We start from the raw sequence: 16261 nt of genomic DNA on the forward strand, positions 1-16261 counted from the left end.
CCGACTTTTGTCGTCCTGTCATCCGACGTCTGTCATCCGGTCATCCGACTTTTGTCGTCCTGTCATCCGACGTCTGTCATCCGGTCATACGACTTCTGTCATCTGATAATCCGACGTCTGTCGTCCTGTCATCCGACGTCTGTCGTCCTGTCATCCGACGTCTGTCGTCCTGTCATCCAACGTCTGTCGTCCTGTCATCCAACGTCTGTCGTCCTGTCATCCGACGTCTGTCGTCCGGTCATACGACGTCTGTCGTCCTGTCATCCGACGTCTGTCGTCCAGCCATCCGACGTCTATTCGGTCATCCGACGTCTGTCTGTCGTCATGTCATCCGACGTCTGTCGTCCGGTCATACGACGTCTGTCGTCCGGTCATCCGACGTCTGTCATCCGGTCATACGACTTCTGTCATCTGATAATCCGATTTCTGTCGTCCTGTCATCCGACGTTTGTCGTCCGGTCATCCGAGGTTTGTCGTCCTATCAAAATGTCAATTTCAAATGTCATCCTACATCTGTCGTAATATTTCTCATATCAAAAACAAAGATAGCGTGCATTTCGATTTTTAGCATTGACTAACTAGGATTTTGAATAAAGTCTAGGTTATTTGCCTTCACTTCATTAGCCCTACTGACTTCCTGCATTGACAGTTGACACTTAAATTGCATGCAGATTTGGCATGAGAACAATCAGATAACTTTCACCGACTAGCGTGACCGACCATGGAATTTGAGTTGCGTTTTTGAAGTAGCCGTGTACGAGTATATGCAGTGCAGCTTTTGGCACATCAAGAAAGGAGAAACTTGCCATTTTTGTGGCGGCAGTGAAGGGGCAAGACGCCCATTGTTTGGGGGAGATATTGGCCTGCCTCTTACAGGCTTCCCTTTTGTGCATCTTTCAAAGAAGGTATTGGCATCTCCTGAAGACGGTGAAGGCGCGCTTCTGTAGCACAGATACCACCGGCCCAAAAATTAAAAAGGTTGATTTAATTTGTTATACAGGGTAATTGACGGAAACTTTCTAATTTAAAAACTCAATAACAAAAAGAACTAGTAAAGATATCATTATAATATATAATTTAGTGATGAAGACATTACCTGAATTTTTGTATCACTTATTTTCAAAGATGACATCGGACAAATGACGGCCCTGCCCTCATTGTCAATTCATTCAGTTAGTCGATTTTTGAAGTTCCGTTCAACTCGCTGAAGCATATAGACTGGTATGTTGGAGATGGCTTGGCGTATGTTGTTTTTCAAATGAGGTAGGGTCCTTGGACAGTCCTTGTAAACAATTGATTTAAGATAACCCCATAAGAAAATCGCGCGGAGCCAAATTGGGGGATCGGGCAGGCCAAAGAAGGTCACCTCTCAAGGAGGTGAGGCGCTCTGTAAAATGTCTCAGAAGACCCATTGAATATCGCGCTGTGGGGGTCGTGGCTCTATCCGGTTTCAACCAGACATCCCTGATAATTTTTTCAGCCAGTTTTAGCAAAAAAGGCGTCAATCATTTGCGCGTACCGATCAGCAGTCATTGTTCCTTTGTTTTCCTCAAAGAAATAATGGCCAATTATTCCGACTGTTGACACCGCACACCATACAGTTACGCGTTCACAATAAAGTGACCGCTGATGGAGTTCACGCGGATTGTTATCACTCCAATAACGCACGTTATGCTTGTTTACGCGTGCCGTTGTTTACGGTTATGCTGCATTGTGAGGCAAATTATCAAGAAGCGCTTCATATGCATTTCGGCGAGCAATTGAATCGTTTTCGCTGGGTTATTAATTGTGCCATAGACAATTTGTAAAGATGAAATTGCAGTTTTTTGTGGAGTGTTAGTAACACACGGCTATTCGTCAGCCCCAGAATAGCATCGTGTTTGTGGCAGTCCGTACGTTGACCTCCAGACCCTCTTGCATGCATTCACACTTCCACTTGCCCCAAATTTGTTCACCCACGTAAAAATCTTTTTCCGATCCGGAACCCGACTCGAAGGACGAAGTAAGTAAGTCCGAGTAAATGATGCTTGTTGATTAGCGTTAATTGAACGGCCATTAGAAAAGTGCGCCACGACAGCAAACGCACGCTACTCACTTGTCCAATGCATAGTGGCAACTGACTAGGCGGGACAGAAAATTTCATGACCTTTACTTTCATATGAAATAGTCGCCGCCCTTTTCCTACAACACGTGACTGCTTTGCGCGAAATACACAACAGGAATCAAGTTTCCATTAATCACCCTGGATCAGGTCAGATATATAAATTTCGAACTTAAATCATATAACTCATATTCTCTTCATAATTCATGATCGCAATTTCGATGATGTTGATAATTTTTATATTTAACAATGAAAAAATCGCCGAGCAGTACGTTGACCTAACCCTTCTGGCAAAAAATCATTGATTACGAGTTCATTTTGCGCGAACAACGTTTGAAAAAACATCATTCGAACGTCAGAAATAACAGTAAATTGCTTGGTTGTAAAGATCGCTTCGTGAGCCGCCCACTTCTTCAGGTCTTCCCTTGATATTGGCGCGTCGTGCCCAAACTGCTGACTCGGCGCCTTTGGCCGCGTCACCAAAGGCTTCTGGTATTGACGCTGATCAAATGGACGGCCGCGAGGAGATTTTTCAATCAGTAACTCTGAACTTGAGCGTGTGAAGTTCAACAAATGAGAAATTGATTTCGATGGGATAGAATAGCTCTCGCCTTTCATGTGCTTCATCTGAGCCCTTATAGAATGTCTTTTTACTCATCTCATTGAAGTCTAGGCTGCAGACGATGACAATTTTGACGTCTCTGCGCCTGCACCTTCAGTAGAGAAACGGAATAACATTTCTAGTAAAAGCGTTTTTCTACGGTCGTCTGTTGTTAAATAAGAATGGACATTGAAATTGATGGCTTTTTCGATTTTAAGAATTTTTTTTTCATGTGAGAATATATTGGTCTGTTTGAATATTATACGGTATATTAGATCGGGAGTCAAAACGGTAATATAATTCACTGTTCAAATATTTCTGCACTTCTTGTTTATAAATATTTCCACACATTATATCTGTCGCTTCAAAGATATCGTGATATTTGAGATATGAAATTGCTGGTTAATTCTTACCCATTCGGAATTAAAGACTTGATTTAGCATGTATAAGGACACTGATACCCAGTTTTCCACTCTATTCATTATTCGTTTAATACTTACTGAATTTTACTTGCTCGGTCCTCAGTTTCTTTCACCCGTACCCGAATTAAATATTTTTATTTTATTACACGTTCAATACACGAGTTAATCTACAATGGGCCAAAAAGTGCAATGCGTCATGGTGGCACGCGCGGTCATGCATAATTTAGAACAAGACGAAGCTTTCCTCCTTGACGTTACCCTACATATCTAGCAACATAGCAACTTTACCTACATATACCCTAGCTGCCATGGGTAGGTGCGATGCCGCATCATCAAATACCTAAATACTTCACTAATTGCTCTTCTGATCATCAGCTGTATTCCTGAGCTTATCACGTTCTCGATAAGAGTTTAATGATAAAAATCCATCAATTTTATGATGATATTTGAACGTTTTCTTACGTCGAGTTATTGTCTTTTTGTGGGTCCGTTTGTCTCGCCAGCCTTTTGAGCATAATTTTCGGAACTCGCGATTAAATTACAAAATTTAATTTTTTGTTAGCAGAACATAATTCTTCAGTACACGAGTTGAATCATCCTCTACAGTGAATATAATCCAATTAATTTCACACTGCACTATGTTCCAACAGTCATATTGCAGTCGGGCGACAACTTTGATGTATCAATCTCCAATACGGCCGTTTTCTTTCAGCAGCATTTAATTTTTCGCCCCCCCCCCCCAAATTCTGCCTTGCTGATACGTTTTGTAGAGTTTGATCTCTACTTAAAAATTGACTTGCATGTGTAAAACACTGCACTAGCGACACGATCCTTCGCAGGGACGCTTGTCAGCGCCACCGAAATATTATGCCTGAAAAGTTATCAAGCTGAGATCCGTTGTACCTCTATACGCTTGCTGTCCCTGGCTGCATAGAATTCGTAGACGGTCCAGCAATGGCCGTCAAAAAGCTGCCGATAATATCTATTTATTCGCTATTGCGTTGCTGTACTGTCTTGCATTATTGAATGCGCTTCATGAGGGGCGAACGATGTGTGCTGCCGGAGCTTGTAAAATTGTACAGATATGTCCGACAAGAGAACGTAACACCAGACCCTGCCTGTAATGTACTCTATTTTTACTGATTTTAAAATTAAATTTATACAGGTGAAATAATTGAATATTTTGAACAATTATGCAGTCATTTCATGAACTAAATCTAAAATTGGTTACCTCAGTCACGTATCCCCGGCAGTTACTCTTAAATTAAGTTCTTAAATTTATGTATCTGAAAATAAATCGTGTAATTTTCCCAAAAATGTGAACAAATCGACATAAATTTGACTCCACTATTTGGTCGACACCTGGCGCTTTTTTCGACTCGATGTTTTATGTTATCGTTTGAAATTAAACTTAAACCAACGTATTTATTTGTTTCAACGGCAGTAGACCAGCCCGCTATTTAAATTACTTCAGATATTGGAGCGGCGGTGTAAGTGGCATGTCAGCTACGCTTGCTCTCGCAGTGCCTTACTGATCTATTATTAAGAAGAGGAAAATCGGCCTGCTGACTTGAATTGAACTTCTTGGGCTTGCGTGGTGTGCACACTAGAGGCCTTATGTAAATGTAAGTGGTTTTATAATTCCGTGGCTTAACTGGCTTAGGTTGACGTGGCTTTAACATCATGCCTCTTATGAGTGAAAGCCAGGCAGGCTTTGTCAGGTCACGTGGCGTGAGATGTGAAGGACAAACTTCTTATGTATTTATATCTACTCACTGCCTCATAATTTTCACTACTTTCAAGAATGGATAGAAATCATGTCATGGATTAATAGATTACACGATTCATTGCTATCCAACAAGAAGACAAAAAATGCTAATAATTGATAATAACATTTATTTGAGTAAAATTATTCATCTTTAATGTTAACGCTGACTTTTGGCGGCAAGTGTATGAGAATATAATTTTCCCTGCCCATCCGTATCCAAGAAGCAGTTAATTACGTGCCACTAAAAACTGATAATAAACGCGTGCCCCGGTGATGCCTGGGCCTTAAATTTGTCGTCGAGCGCGAGGCGCGTAAAACGCTTTCTTCTAAGCAGATAATTAAGGACATTTCTGGCGGCGGGTCGAGCTCGTCAGAGGCAGGAAATTGGATAATCTAACGAGCGACCTGCTGCTCATTTTTATGCTGAAAATACAAGGTAATTTACTTGGGTGTTTGATGCTATGGTCGCTCCGCAACTCTCGGTCGCTGCTGGCAGGCTGAGTTCCGGCCCTGAATTACGATCAGTTTATTATTGTCTTTATGTTACTCATCGTGTGGTCGATTCATGGCTTCATCTAATTTTATTACCGCCCGTATTTTTTGTCTTCGTTCACTTTATTTTCGACGCACCTTTCATTTTTAGGGCGCACTTTAGTGTCAATGATAACTTCATTTTTCGTTTCACGTTATTTTCAATGCTCGGTTTATCTTCAATTATCACTTTATTTTTGACGCTCACATTTTTTTCAATATTAATTTTAGTCTATAATTATTAATTAATTTTTAGCACTTAATTTTTTTCTCGACTCCCAATCTATTTTCGGCGCCCCTTTCTCCGCTACCGGTACGTACGCTAAATTTGTTGCGCGATCAAGCCAGATTTATTTCTGGTGCTCCGATTATTTCTTGCTAATTTCGTGCAGCCTGTGGTCAATTAAAAACAAGAAGTCGTTTCTATTTATATATTTTATTCTAATTTTAGTTATTCCTAAGCCAATTTGAAACTCTCTTGTCTGGAATTAATTCAATGTCTTTTTATAAGCCGGCAACTCTTTTTTTTTATTTCGTAGAATAATTTATCAGCTAATCTTATTTCAATTTTCAAATCATCTTCGATATTGTTTGCCAGGATCCCAATGAATTATATGTACATTTCTGCTTAAAATCGAGCATAAATTTCTGCTCTATTAAGGACCAACAATTAATAATCACAATTCTTGCTCTCCTGGGCTATATAATTCTTCTTGCTCTCCGGGTGTGCCTGATTTGTAGACTTAATTACTCGTTAAGGATACATGAAAACTCGTGGCAAAATACTCTTGCGACAACCAATACTAAAGATTTGTATATTCATTTTGCGTCCTGAAATCGATTCACATTTCTTTTGATTCACCTTTTTTCAAACTATTATTGATGTTAATCTATTTTTTTATCGAAATCCACGAGAAACAATTTTTCGACTGGAAGAAATTTTCTCGTCGAGCATCGTGCTCTATTACCTCAATGTATAAGAATTGTTGAATTATCATTTAATTTAGTTTCATATATTATCAAAAATGAAGAGTTTTTTATGATGATCTTAAATCCCTTTATCATTTTTATTCTAATTTGTGTTATGATGTGTTTGATCAGCAAGAATAATTATTCACCCATTTTTAAATGTAAAGGACTTACTGCTGAAAGTGATTGGTAACGCGTTGGCATTTGAAGCTCTTGAAACCCTCTCATCAACGGTGCATCTCTGTGAGCACTCGAAATATCTCGCTGCTGTCAATTAAGTTTTTCTGCTCTTATGCGTTGCAGGATGGCTTGGCCTAAATAACAAACTATTGCTTACAACCTATCGACTTGATTCTCATCTCAAATTTTTTATTCCAATGCCAAATGGGGCTCCTCTTTGTGTGGACGCATAGATGGTTGCATACGTGCTGCCCTGCAACATTTGGCTGTCAAGGCGAATTAAAGCATCTTATATTTTAATTGTGTGCGCGGTCATCAAGAAATACGCGACAAGAAGAATTGCGAGACAGAAGTAAGGGTCGCATGTATTGCACTCAACTGTATTTAAGAGATCACTTTCACTGCGAGACTTGATGTTGATGCAAGGCTGAGATGAAGCGATACGCTGCTGTGCCGTGTCGCGGCGACCGAGCAATGCAGTCGCGATACAAATCTCTGCCATAAGTCACCGCGTGGTCTGGTCAGACCTGCTTCTTTAATTGAACTGATCATCGCGTTTGATAAGATCAACGGGCTTGTGCTGAGCCTTGGCATCAGCTTTTGAAGCATCCCTCACTGCGGTGCGAGTTCAGCGCTTCCATTGAGTATATTTTACTCGCTGCGCACTTGCCAACTTTTGGCAGGTCGTCAAGATTTTGTCTCGGCAGGAGGCTGGAGTTGCGATCTCACCGCTTCACTAAAGGTGTCAATGCCTCGTTTGCTGAAGAGGTCTCTCCTTCATGAGTAATTTTTCTATCTCATTTATTATATTTTTTATATTGATAGTTAATTGAGAAAGTGTAATTCGAAATTTTGTCCGTAGTGCGTTATTTTGATTGCAGCTGATTGATAAATTTTGCTTGATCTGCTCTTATTTATTCATGACAATTATTAAAAAAATCAATTTCCAAGTGAAAACATTCAATCTATATTTTATGGATGTTCATCCTAATTGAGCAAAGTTCAAGACAACTTTTTATGACTGTGGATTTGATTACATCATTTATTTTATTTAAATTGCGCTTGGGCTGATCCTCAATAACTGCTGGATCTATACTGTGTAGCATTTTGGCATTCTTGAGTTTTTCTTTTAGACGTGACGCTGAAATTTTTCATTTTTGCAGCAATGTCGGTAAAAGAAAAGAACGAATTCGTTATATTCACTCGATCTTCATAGAATTTACTTCGACTCGATCATAGATACCGACCATATTCCATACAATACTCGGTATTAAATAAGACGCTATTTTATCCCTGTATTTTGCAGCCTCTCATTTATGTAGCGCTGATATTCAGTTACAGCAAAAGCCACGTATCTCGTGTAATGCGCCCGGCCGTCTCATGAATAATCCATGTATGACAGCACCGCTGGCCTCAGCCGCGCCGCTACTTTATTTACTGCGAGCTTTCAGTGTCGATAAGTTGATGCGTTATCTCAGGTATTAGAACGTGTCACATTCTTCGTAAATTTCATTGGCGACTGCACTCCAGACATACGGGCAAATTTTTCTAATTTACATAATTTTAATTAAGTTAAAGTGCAATAACTATTGATATTTGCTTAACTTTGTAAATAAAAGTCTTGTTAGGTACATATTCGTCTGATCTACTTGTCTCGACAGCCCCGCATATTAATGATATTTTTGTTTGAGATTAAACTGCAGTTAACATGTTATTTTTTCGATCCAATTCAGTTCCGTTTCAATATTCTGACAAAAAATTCTTCTCTACTCAGCCAACGCTTGGCTCGTACAGCTTATTAAATTACCCAATAATTCATTTTAAATCAATGGAAATCCTCATTTCTTCGTACTTTACACTGTCTCTGCAGCTCACCAATGTGGGCACCATGGTCTGGCAACGCCATTGGAAACATTGTGCCGCGCTTGGCAAACTTAGATTGTCAATCGAACGAAGGGAAATGGTTTACCCGGCACTATCGCTGCAATCCGCCGCTTTGCAGTCCTGCCCAGCTGCTGCACTTGCTTCAATAAACTGTATTGTAATTTTAAACTTACTCCGAAGAAAGTGTCCCGTACAGCCACACTGCAGCGTTATAGAGAGACGGAGATCCTTTGAAAACTCTTATCGCTTTTACTTGCCGATAAAGCTGGAGAACTGTTCAGAAGATTTTTATAAATGTTTCGTGTACTCTTAAATGATTATGCTGATTATTTAAATTGAAAAAGTTGTTAATTTAGCTGAAATCTTTTTTGCTGCTCATCGTTGGAAGCTCATGCGTCCGTCTGTCCTAAAAGGCTGATTCATTCCTTAATATTTTTGCGAAAAAGAAATGGACGGCGGCTGACGAAGCTCGTGAGCGGAACAAGACGTCCGAGCTTATGAGGAACTCTTGTGAGGCTGTAATCGCGTTCATTAAAGCTTAACTCGACTTGCCCTCCTTAACTTTTTGAGCGCTCGTTTCATTAGAGGGTGGCTCCATGTCGCCGTGCTTCACCTTAATGTTGCGCTCGGGGCCGGAGGAGGGGGCGGCGTCCGTAAATCAACGAAAATTACTCGCGTTAAACAGAAAATAACACTCGTGTGATAATTATTTCGGTGTCCTAGGCGAACAAATTATAGTATATGAAAATAGTAAAGATTTTAGATAAGCAGACAAAAAAGGTTGATAAAAGAGGAGTCGGATGGCTATAGAAAAATAGCCGTCGCTTGTCTGGCAATTCAACCTAGTCCCTCAGCATCGCTGGTTTTCTGTTCACTTATTTGTAAAATTCTACGCTCTTACATTGTTTATTATCGGTAAATGAGCATGAATCTGTAACTGACAATTTCGATGACCGTATCGTTTCTAAATTTCACGAAGATCCGCGCCTCGACTAAAATGTAGCTGAAAACTCTAATTTCGCTGTGTATAAGACATACAGATGAAGTGAGCATGCCATGAGCCTGAACCCTGAGATGAAGCGCTGGAAGAGCACATCGAGCGCACAAATACGAAAGCGGGAGCGGAGATCATCTCTCCTGCTCATGAAGGAGGTTTTCGACAGAGGACGCGCTTGTCTCCCCCAAACACTTGATTGCCGTAATGGGTCCTCTAATATCCGTGGCAAATTGCGTCTTTGTCGACTCTTCTCTTCGGCTCTTGGCTTCCTTCCTCTGCGCTTGACGACTCTTGCCCGCCGGCACAATTGCTGAGTTATGGAGCAGAGCCCCGCGTCATCGTGCGACATGCACTCCACATTCGCTGTTTACAAACTCAAGTACGGAATTTCCTTAACTCGTAAATAATACATGACATGCGCGAGATACTTTTGTATTTCTTCAATATTTTTATTAGTTTACCGCTTAGAAAGACCATGTTTATATTCCATATCTACTTTTGTGGTAGCGTTACGTGACAATGGTTTGTGTGTTAAAGTAATGTTGCTTTCTATCATTGTTCTTAGAACGTTTCTCATAGCGATGTTCATTGTTAATGCTGTAGTAGAACATCTCGCTCTGTTGTGCGTCGCGCCTGCAGTACGAATGTCCCCAAGAACATTCAATTAGACGCCTTGCAATCACGCAGCCGCGCGCTAATTGCGGTGATTCGGCGCTGCTAAATGCTTGACTGCTCCTCCCTGACATTCCTTCAATTGCGCCCCTCTGTTGCCTGCCAGATTTGTGGACATCTTCCTCGTCGTACGTTTAAAGCTTCAGTGAAACATCTGGCCTAAAACTGCTTGTGTGAGGCACAGCTCGCTTCCAGTGACGTGTTTCTGTGAAAATTATTTGTAACAAACACGCAAACGCGTAGTCCATTGCTGAATTGACTTCATTAAATGAATAAACGTTTTTTCAAGGAATACTAATTATTTTGCTTGATTCGATGGTTTATGTGAGGGATATTAGTAGACATAACTGTGCGGAAAATTAGAGAGTTTTAGTTTTGTCTGTACTGGCGTGCTCGGGTCTTGGTAATCCTAGTATCAAACGGGGGGACTTAGACTGTTTTGACATTTAAGAAAAGAAAACACTACACTAGTGAAGTTCTTGCCATAGAAAAGATGTGTTGATGATCCTTGAAATACCATGAGATAACCCAGACGCGTGCAATTACATTCAGCCACAACAAATATCAGCATTTCTATCGACATTGATAATATCTCTCAAATCGCAAGCTTACGCATCCTTTCAACCATAGCTAAATTATCCATCGATTTGTGCGTACGCCATTTTCTTTTGTCTGAAATAAGGAGATCAGAGCTCAGGAAGCACTGAAGATTTGTAGTCGTGAGCCGCAACGCCACTGCAACGTCAATCCCAAATCAGGACTGCACGCCTAACTTTTTGCCGTTGGTTTCCGATAAGAAAACTCGCGCAAGTTCCTCTCAAAGTTACCGCTAGCGAGCAAAGTAGACACTTTGCTTCTCCGTTTCCGACGACGCACTGGGAGTCGATGGGTGCGTTCGAAGCGATTTCTCCAAATGGGTTCTTGAGAAGAAATTGCACGGCTATTAATTTAACATGGATGTTGGGCGACGAAAACGTGTTGTCGCAGAAAAGCAATTAAGTTGAAATATCTTACATTTTTCTCCTGAATGTCCGGCAATAGAAGTGCCAGTCATTTTTGGTGATTATTTACGAGAGCATTCATTTGTTTTATGTATCGTCCTATGATTGTTCTCTCCTCGTTTAAACGAGTTAATTGCCTCTATTCTTAGGAAAATTTGTTATATCTCAAGCGAGACAAAAATTAATAAAAATCCACGCATTTTCTTGTCGAACATTAACCCCATCGAGAATTTCGATCTGTACTCGGAATAAGCCCTCTGAAAATATAGCCGTTCCAACCTTGCATGGGTTAAGAGTTCATGAATACATTATTTGTTAAATAATTCATTGAATCGGCAATAAAGTAATTATTTTTAGTTTACTAATGAATGAATTTTTAATCCACTCTTGAATGTTATTAGTGTCATTATTTCTACTCCAAAGGCACTCATCCATGTTACTTTACGCCAACTATTTTATTTCAACCGCTGTTTCAAATGCAAAGGCGAAGACGAGTTTGTTATGAGGAAGGTACCCGTTTAAGATATTGTTGCCAAAGACTTCCAACTGTCGTTTATTTTTCGACCTGCCTATTCGGGCAAAAGAGGTTATTTTGATCCTGTCCGCCGTTTACTTTTGCTGGAGGTCGAACATATCCGCAGTTTCAGGAACGAGGTTCGCCATCGAACTGATGGAGTCAATTCTCGCGAGACTCGAGGATTCAAGACGAAAACTTAAGCGAGAGTTTACTCGGAAATGTTGAAATGCTTTCCTCTCGAGGTGAAGATCAGCCTGGTCTTCATTTCTTTACATTCATTATTTGAGCTTCGATGAACATGACTCGGTAGTATTTTATTAGTTTTAAATTCATCATAATTAATAGATTATAAAATGATGCAACAATTAGAAAAATGTGAAATGTTTTAATTTTATGTAATATTAGAGTGGAAATAAAGAAGCAAAGCTTCCGTGTTTCTGGCTCAATATTTTTTATTCCGCTTCTGATTAATTATGTCTGAAACAAAGTAGGCAAATACCATGAACGGGGCTTTAAGTACATTAATTTCACGTATAAGCACAACTCGCTCTGTCTCATCTCAATTCGTTCAGTGTATCGAATAAAGGCATAGTAATTTGGTACCTTCAATATTCTTGCTTCCTTGCTCTTACTAAGTTGCTCGGAAACTAGTTTTGTTTTATCTCCTAAATGCATTTATCATCGTTTTTGCATGGCGCGATAAAACATCAGTTGAATGATGTATGTTCAATCAAAATCTATAATTCGGGTTTACCGCTCCATCATTCATTATAAATGTATATTTCTGCACTTTGTATCAATGCTACCATATTTGATCAACTGTTCAGCGCTAGGAGGTTCCAATTTGATGGCTAGGCTATTTTCTGCTTGAATTTGTCTAAAATTAGGAGCTAATGACAACGTAGCCTTGCAGTGTGACTGCGTTTTGCTCTTAGCGAGGTAACCTTCACTATAATCGTAATCACGATGTTGGGGATCCGACCAATCTCTTGCTACCAATCCTTCCATCGCTATGAAGTGTCACAATCTCCTTCGTACAGATTATACATTAATTGCTACTTGAGACTTGAATCACATCCAGAATCCTGGTTTTAATTACCACTACAACGCGCACTGTATGTTGTCTACAACCTTGCGTCGTCTGCAATTCTTACACTCATATCAATTGTGCGAGTGTTAGTCGTACAAATTGACATTCTTTGATGTCAAAACATAACGTGTGTTAACCTCGAAGTCATCACAACGTGTGAATATCTTGCCGTCATCACAACGTGTGAATATCTTGCCGTCATCACAGCGTGTGATGATCTTTAACCAAAACATGACAGCGTTACATGGCTTCGTTGTTGCTTTGCAAGCGTGACGAATCGCATGTTTGATATCGTGCAATTTGAACCCAATTAATTAGCTACCTTGAATTCACGCACTATTTCAACTGCATAATCTTCATCAAATTCTCAAGTGCTTACATCAAATAAGTTGGTTACCGTTTACCGGAAATTTGACACAAGTTACCAAGTTTCCTTTGTAAGGTTCAAAATATTTTCAAAATTCTTATTTTCTTAATTTTGATACACAACATACAGAAGGTCACCAATTTTTTAGTACCGTCAAGTGCTGTTTTTTGGATTTTCTTTGAAGGCCTCCTCATAGCCCTTCGAGAACTCGTTTGTTTCCTAGCCGTTAGCATTCAAGGCCTGTGCTCCTAGCGACCTCGGCTTTGCTGTGTCAGCATTTGAACACAGTAAGAACTTGCGCTCTGCTCTTTGAATGTACATAACTCGGATATTGGCTTTACTTGAACAAAGAGAAATGCAAATTGCTTTGTTTCGAGATGCTCTGATGTCCTATTAGTATAACAGCATTTTGATGAGGGTTTTACTGTGCGTTTCTCTTGCGTTCATTTGATATTGTCGCCGAAACATTGACTTAGATCCACTTAAGTTCATAAGAACGCGTTTTCAATGAGTTTTGGCATAGTTGTTACCTACAAGAATAGGATTGACTCGTTTTAAGGTACACATGCAAAATTGACGCTCATGTGAGGCAATGGTTGTCAAAGCGTCCGTCACTTTTGTCGGTACTGATTTTTTCTTGGAAATTTAGTCCTCGGCTCTGCATATTTATCGGTCCTTTTTTTCGTAAAACTTCTATCGTACTTTTGTTCATCGACAACTTCCGACTCTAGTTTCGACAAAATTTTTACTTTTTGTCGAAGTTTGGGCGTGTCCCGTCGGCGACGACGCCATTGTAGTCGTTAGCGAGGATGAGATCTGATCGAGGGGCGTTAATTCAAGGAAAATTTTCCTAAAAACATCACGCAGAGGCAGCGGTCACATTAGAACGGCCTAAACTATTTGCATAACTTGATTGTGCTCGTGATATGACTGCTCCGAATCTCCATACCGATCAGCATGGGCTTTGGCTGTCCTCCATCCCGGGCTGCTCCATATCGTGCAAAATACTCATTGAGAAGTTGTTTGTTTGAGTAAATTGCGTTTACACGCGCGTGAAGAACAAATGCGTTTTCGATAACATAACACGTGTGGAGTACAAACACTAACGGAAAGTATCTTCGTATGGATAAGTTGGATAACAAACACAAATTGATAACAAAAACGTGTGGAGAATAAACGCGTGTGAAGACGAATGCTTGTTAGAACAAACATCCGCGAAGAACGCATGTGGAGCACAAACATATCTGAAGCACTTACACGTTCGTACCTAATTCGCACGTTCGTAACTACACGCACGTTCGTAACTAATCGCAAAATTATCAAATTTGTATGCTACGATTTTTTTTCTGAATCCTGTACCGAGAGTTTCATCCTTTACCTATTTTTACTCGTTAGCGTGGATCATGATGCAGATTCCGCACTGTACACTGACTGAATGTACTGAGTTCAGTTTCCTCATAGTACACTGACTGAATGTACTGAGTTCAGATTCCTCATAGTACACTGACTGAATGTACTGAGTTCAGATTCCTCATAGTACACTGACTGAATGTACTGAGTTCAGATTCCTCACTGTACACTGACTGAATGTACTGAGTTCAGATTCCTCATAGTACACTGACTGAAAGCACTAAGTTCATGTCCCTCATTGTACACTCACTGAATATACTAAGTTCAGATTCTTCATTGTACACTGACTTGCAGTGCCTTATATAGAGGCTTGCGGGAGTCAGAATATGGAATACACAGGTTCGAACTTTTCGAGAAAGCATTATCAAGTAATAGATTGTGATTACTTCAGACGCAGAAATACCGGAATGTTCAGTAAGCCTGAGCTGTATAACTCACGCTTGTGTTAGATATGTGCAATACAGTCAAGATATCCACGTACAGGCTGCGTAAAGAGGATGTCCGCGCTGTACGTGTGACCTACATACGAGGCAGAATCTCTTGCTATTGTTGTTATTAATATATTATGATTATCTTTATATTTACTTGTATTAAAATTTGCTGGTGTAGTTGCAGTGGGTGTAGTTCATTGCTGCTGTTTTAATATGATTAATATTTGTATGTTTGTATTTTAATAATTCGATGTTGCTGCCGCTGGTTAAATTTTTTTCGCTGATGTTATTGACTTAGATGTTGTATGCTTTCGTTTGTTTACTTCGTTTTATTCATTATTTGTGTCGCTGATTGCTGTTTTATTTATTATTGATTTTTCACGTTTCATGTTCTTATTATTATCATCACCAGTTGTCATCGTTTTATTGATTTTGTTGTACCGCTACACAGATAAACTCCTGATAACCTTTTATTATAGAAATATTCTAGCGTTTTTTTATGTGCGGGTTGGTATACTGATGCAGACGTTAGCTTATGAATAAGTTAATCCATGTATGAGTACACTGAAGAATGTATGGGTACACTGGAGAATGTATGGGTACACTGAAGACTGTATTAATCCATGTATGGGTACACTGAAGCATTTATTAATCCATGTATGGGTACACTGAATGCTGTATTAATCCATGTATGGGTACACTGAAGCATGTATTAATCCATGTATGGGTACACTGAATGCTGTATTAATCCATGTATGGTACACTGAAGGCCTTGTTTGTGCGCAGGTCCTCCGGGGCGACGTGGCAAGCGCGGCCGCAAAGGCGACCTCGGGGAGCCCGGCGTGATGGTGAGGTGGCGTCTGGGATATAATGTCACGCTCATTATCACTAACTTGACCTGCATTCATGCTCATTATCACTAACTCCGCTTGCCTTCATGCTCATTATCACTAACTTGACCTGCATTCATGCTCATTATCACTGACTTGACCTGCCTTCACGCTCATTATCACTAACTTGACTTGCCTTCACGCTCATTATCACTAACTTCACTTGCCTTCATGCTCATTATCACTAACTTCACTTGCCTTCACGCTCATTATCACTAACTTCACTTGCCATCATGCTCATTATCACTAGCTTCACTTGCCTTCACGCTCATTATCACTAACTTCACTTGCCTTCACGCTCATTAGCACTAACTTCACTTGCCTTCATGCTCATTAGCACTAACTTCACTTGCCTTCACGCTCATTATCACTAATATCACTTGCCTTCACGCTCATTATCACTAACTTGACTTGCCTTCACGCTCATTAT

At 40.1% G+C, this 16261-nt stretch overlaps 1 protein-coding gene across 8 annotated transcripts in view; it reads left to right on the forward strand.

The window, feature by feature from the left end:
- The window catches only part of LOC108673101 (collagen alpha-1(XXIII) chain), a 112558-nt gene that overhangs the window by 76001 nt on the left and 20296 nt on the right, over window positions 1–16261 (forward strand). For all 8 annotated transcript variants that reach the window (XM_047879891.1, XM_047879890.1, XM_047879892.1 and 5 more), the window contains one exon: window positions 15728–15789. In XM_047879891.1, coding sequence (XP_047735847.1) covers window positions 15728–15789 — 62 coding nt within the window. The remainder of the gene's footprint in view (window positions 1–15727; window positions 15790–16261) is intronic.

Source organism: Hyalella azteca, unplaced genomic scaffold (genome assembly GCF_000764305.2).
Source record: "Hyalella azteca isolate HAZT.00-mixed unplaced genomic scaffold, Hazt_2.0.2 contig4152, whole genome shotgun sequence".
Taxonomy (NCBI): Eukaryota; Metazoa; Arthropoda; class Malacostraca; order Amphipoda; family Hyalellidae; genus Hyalella; species Hyalella azteca.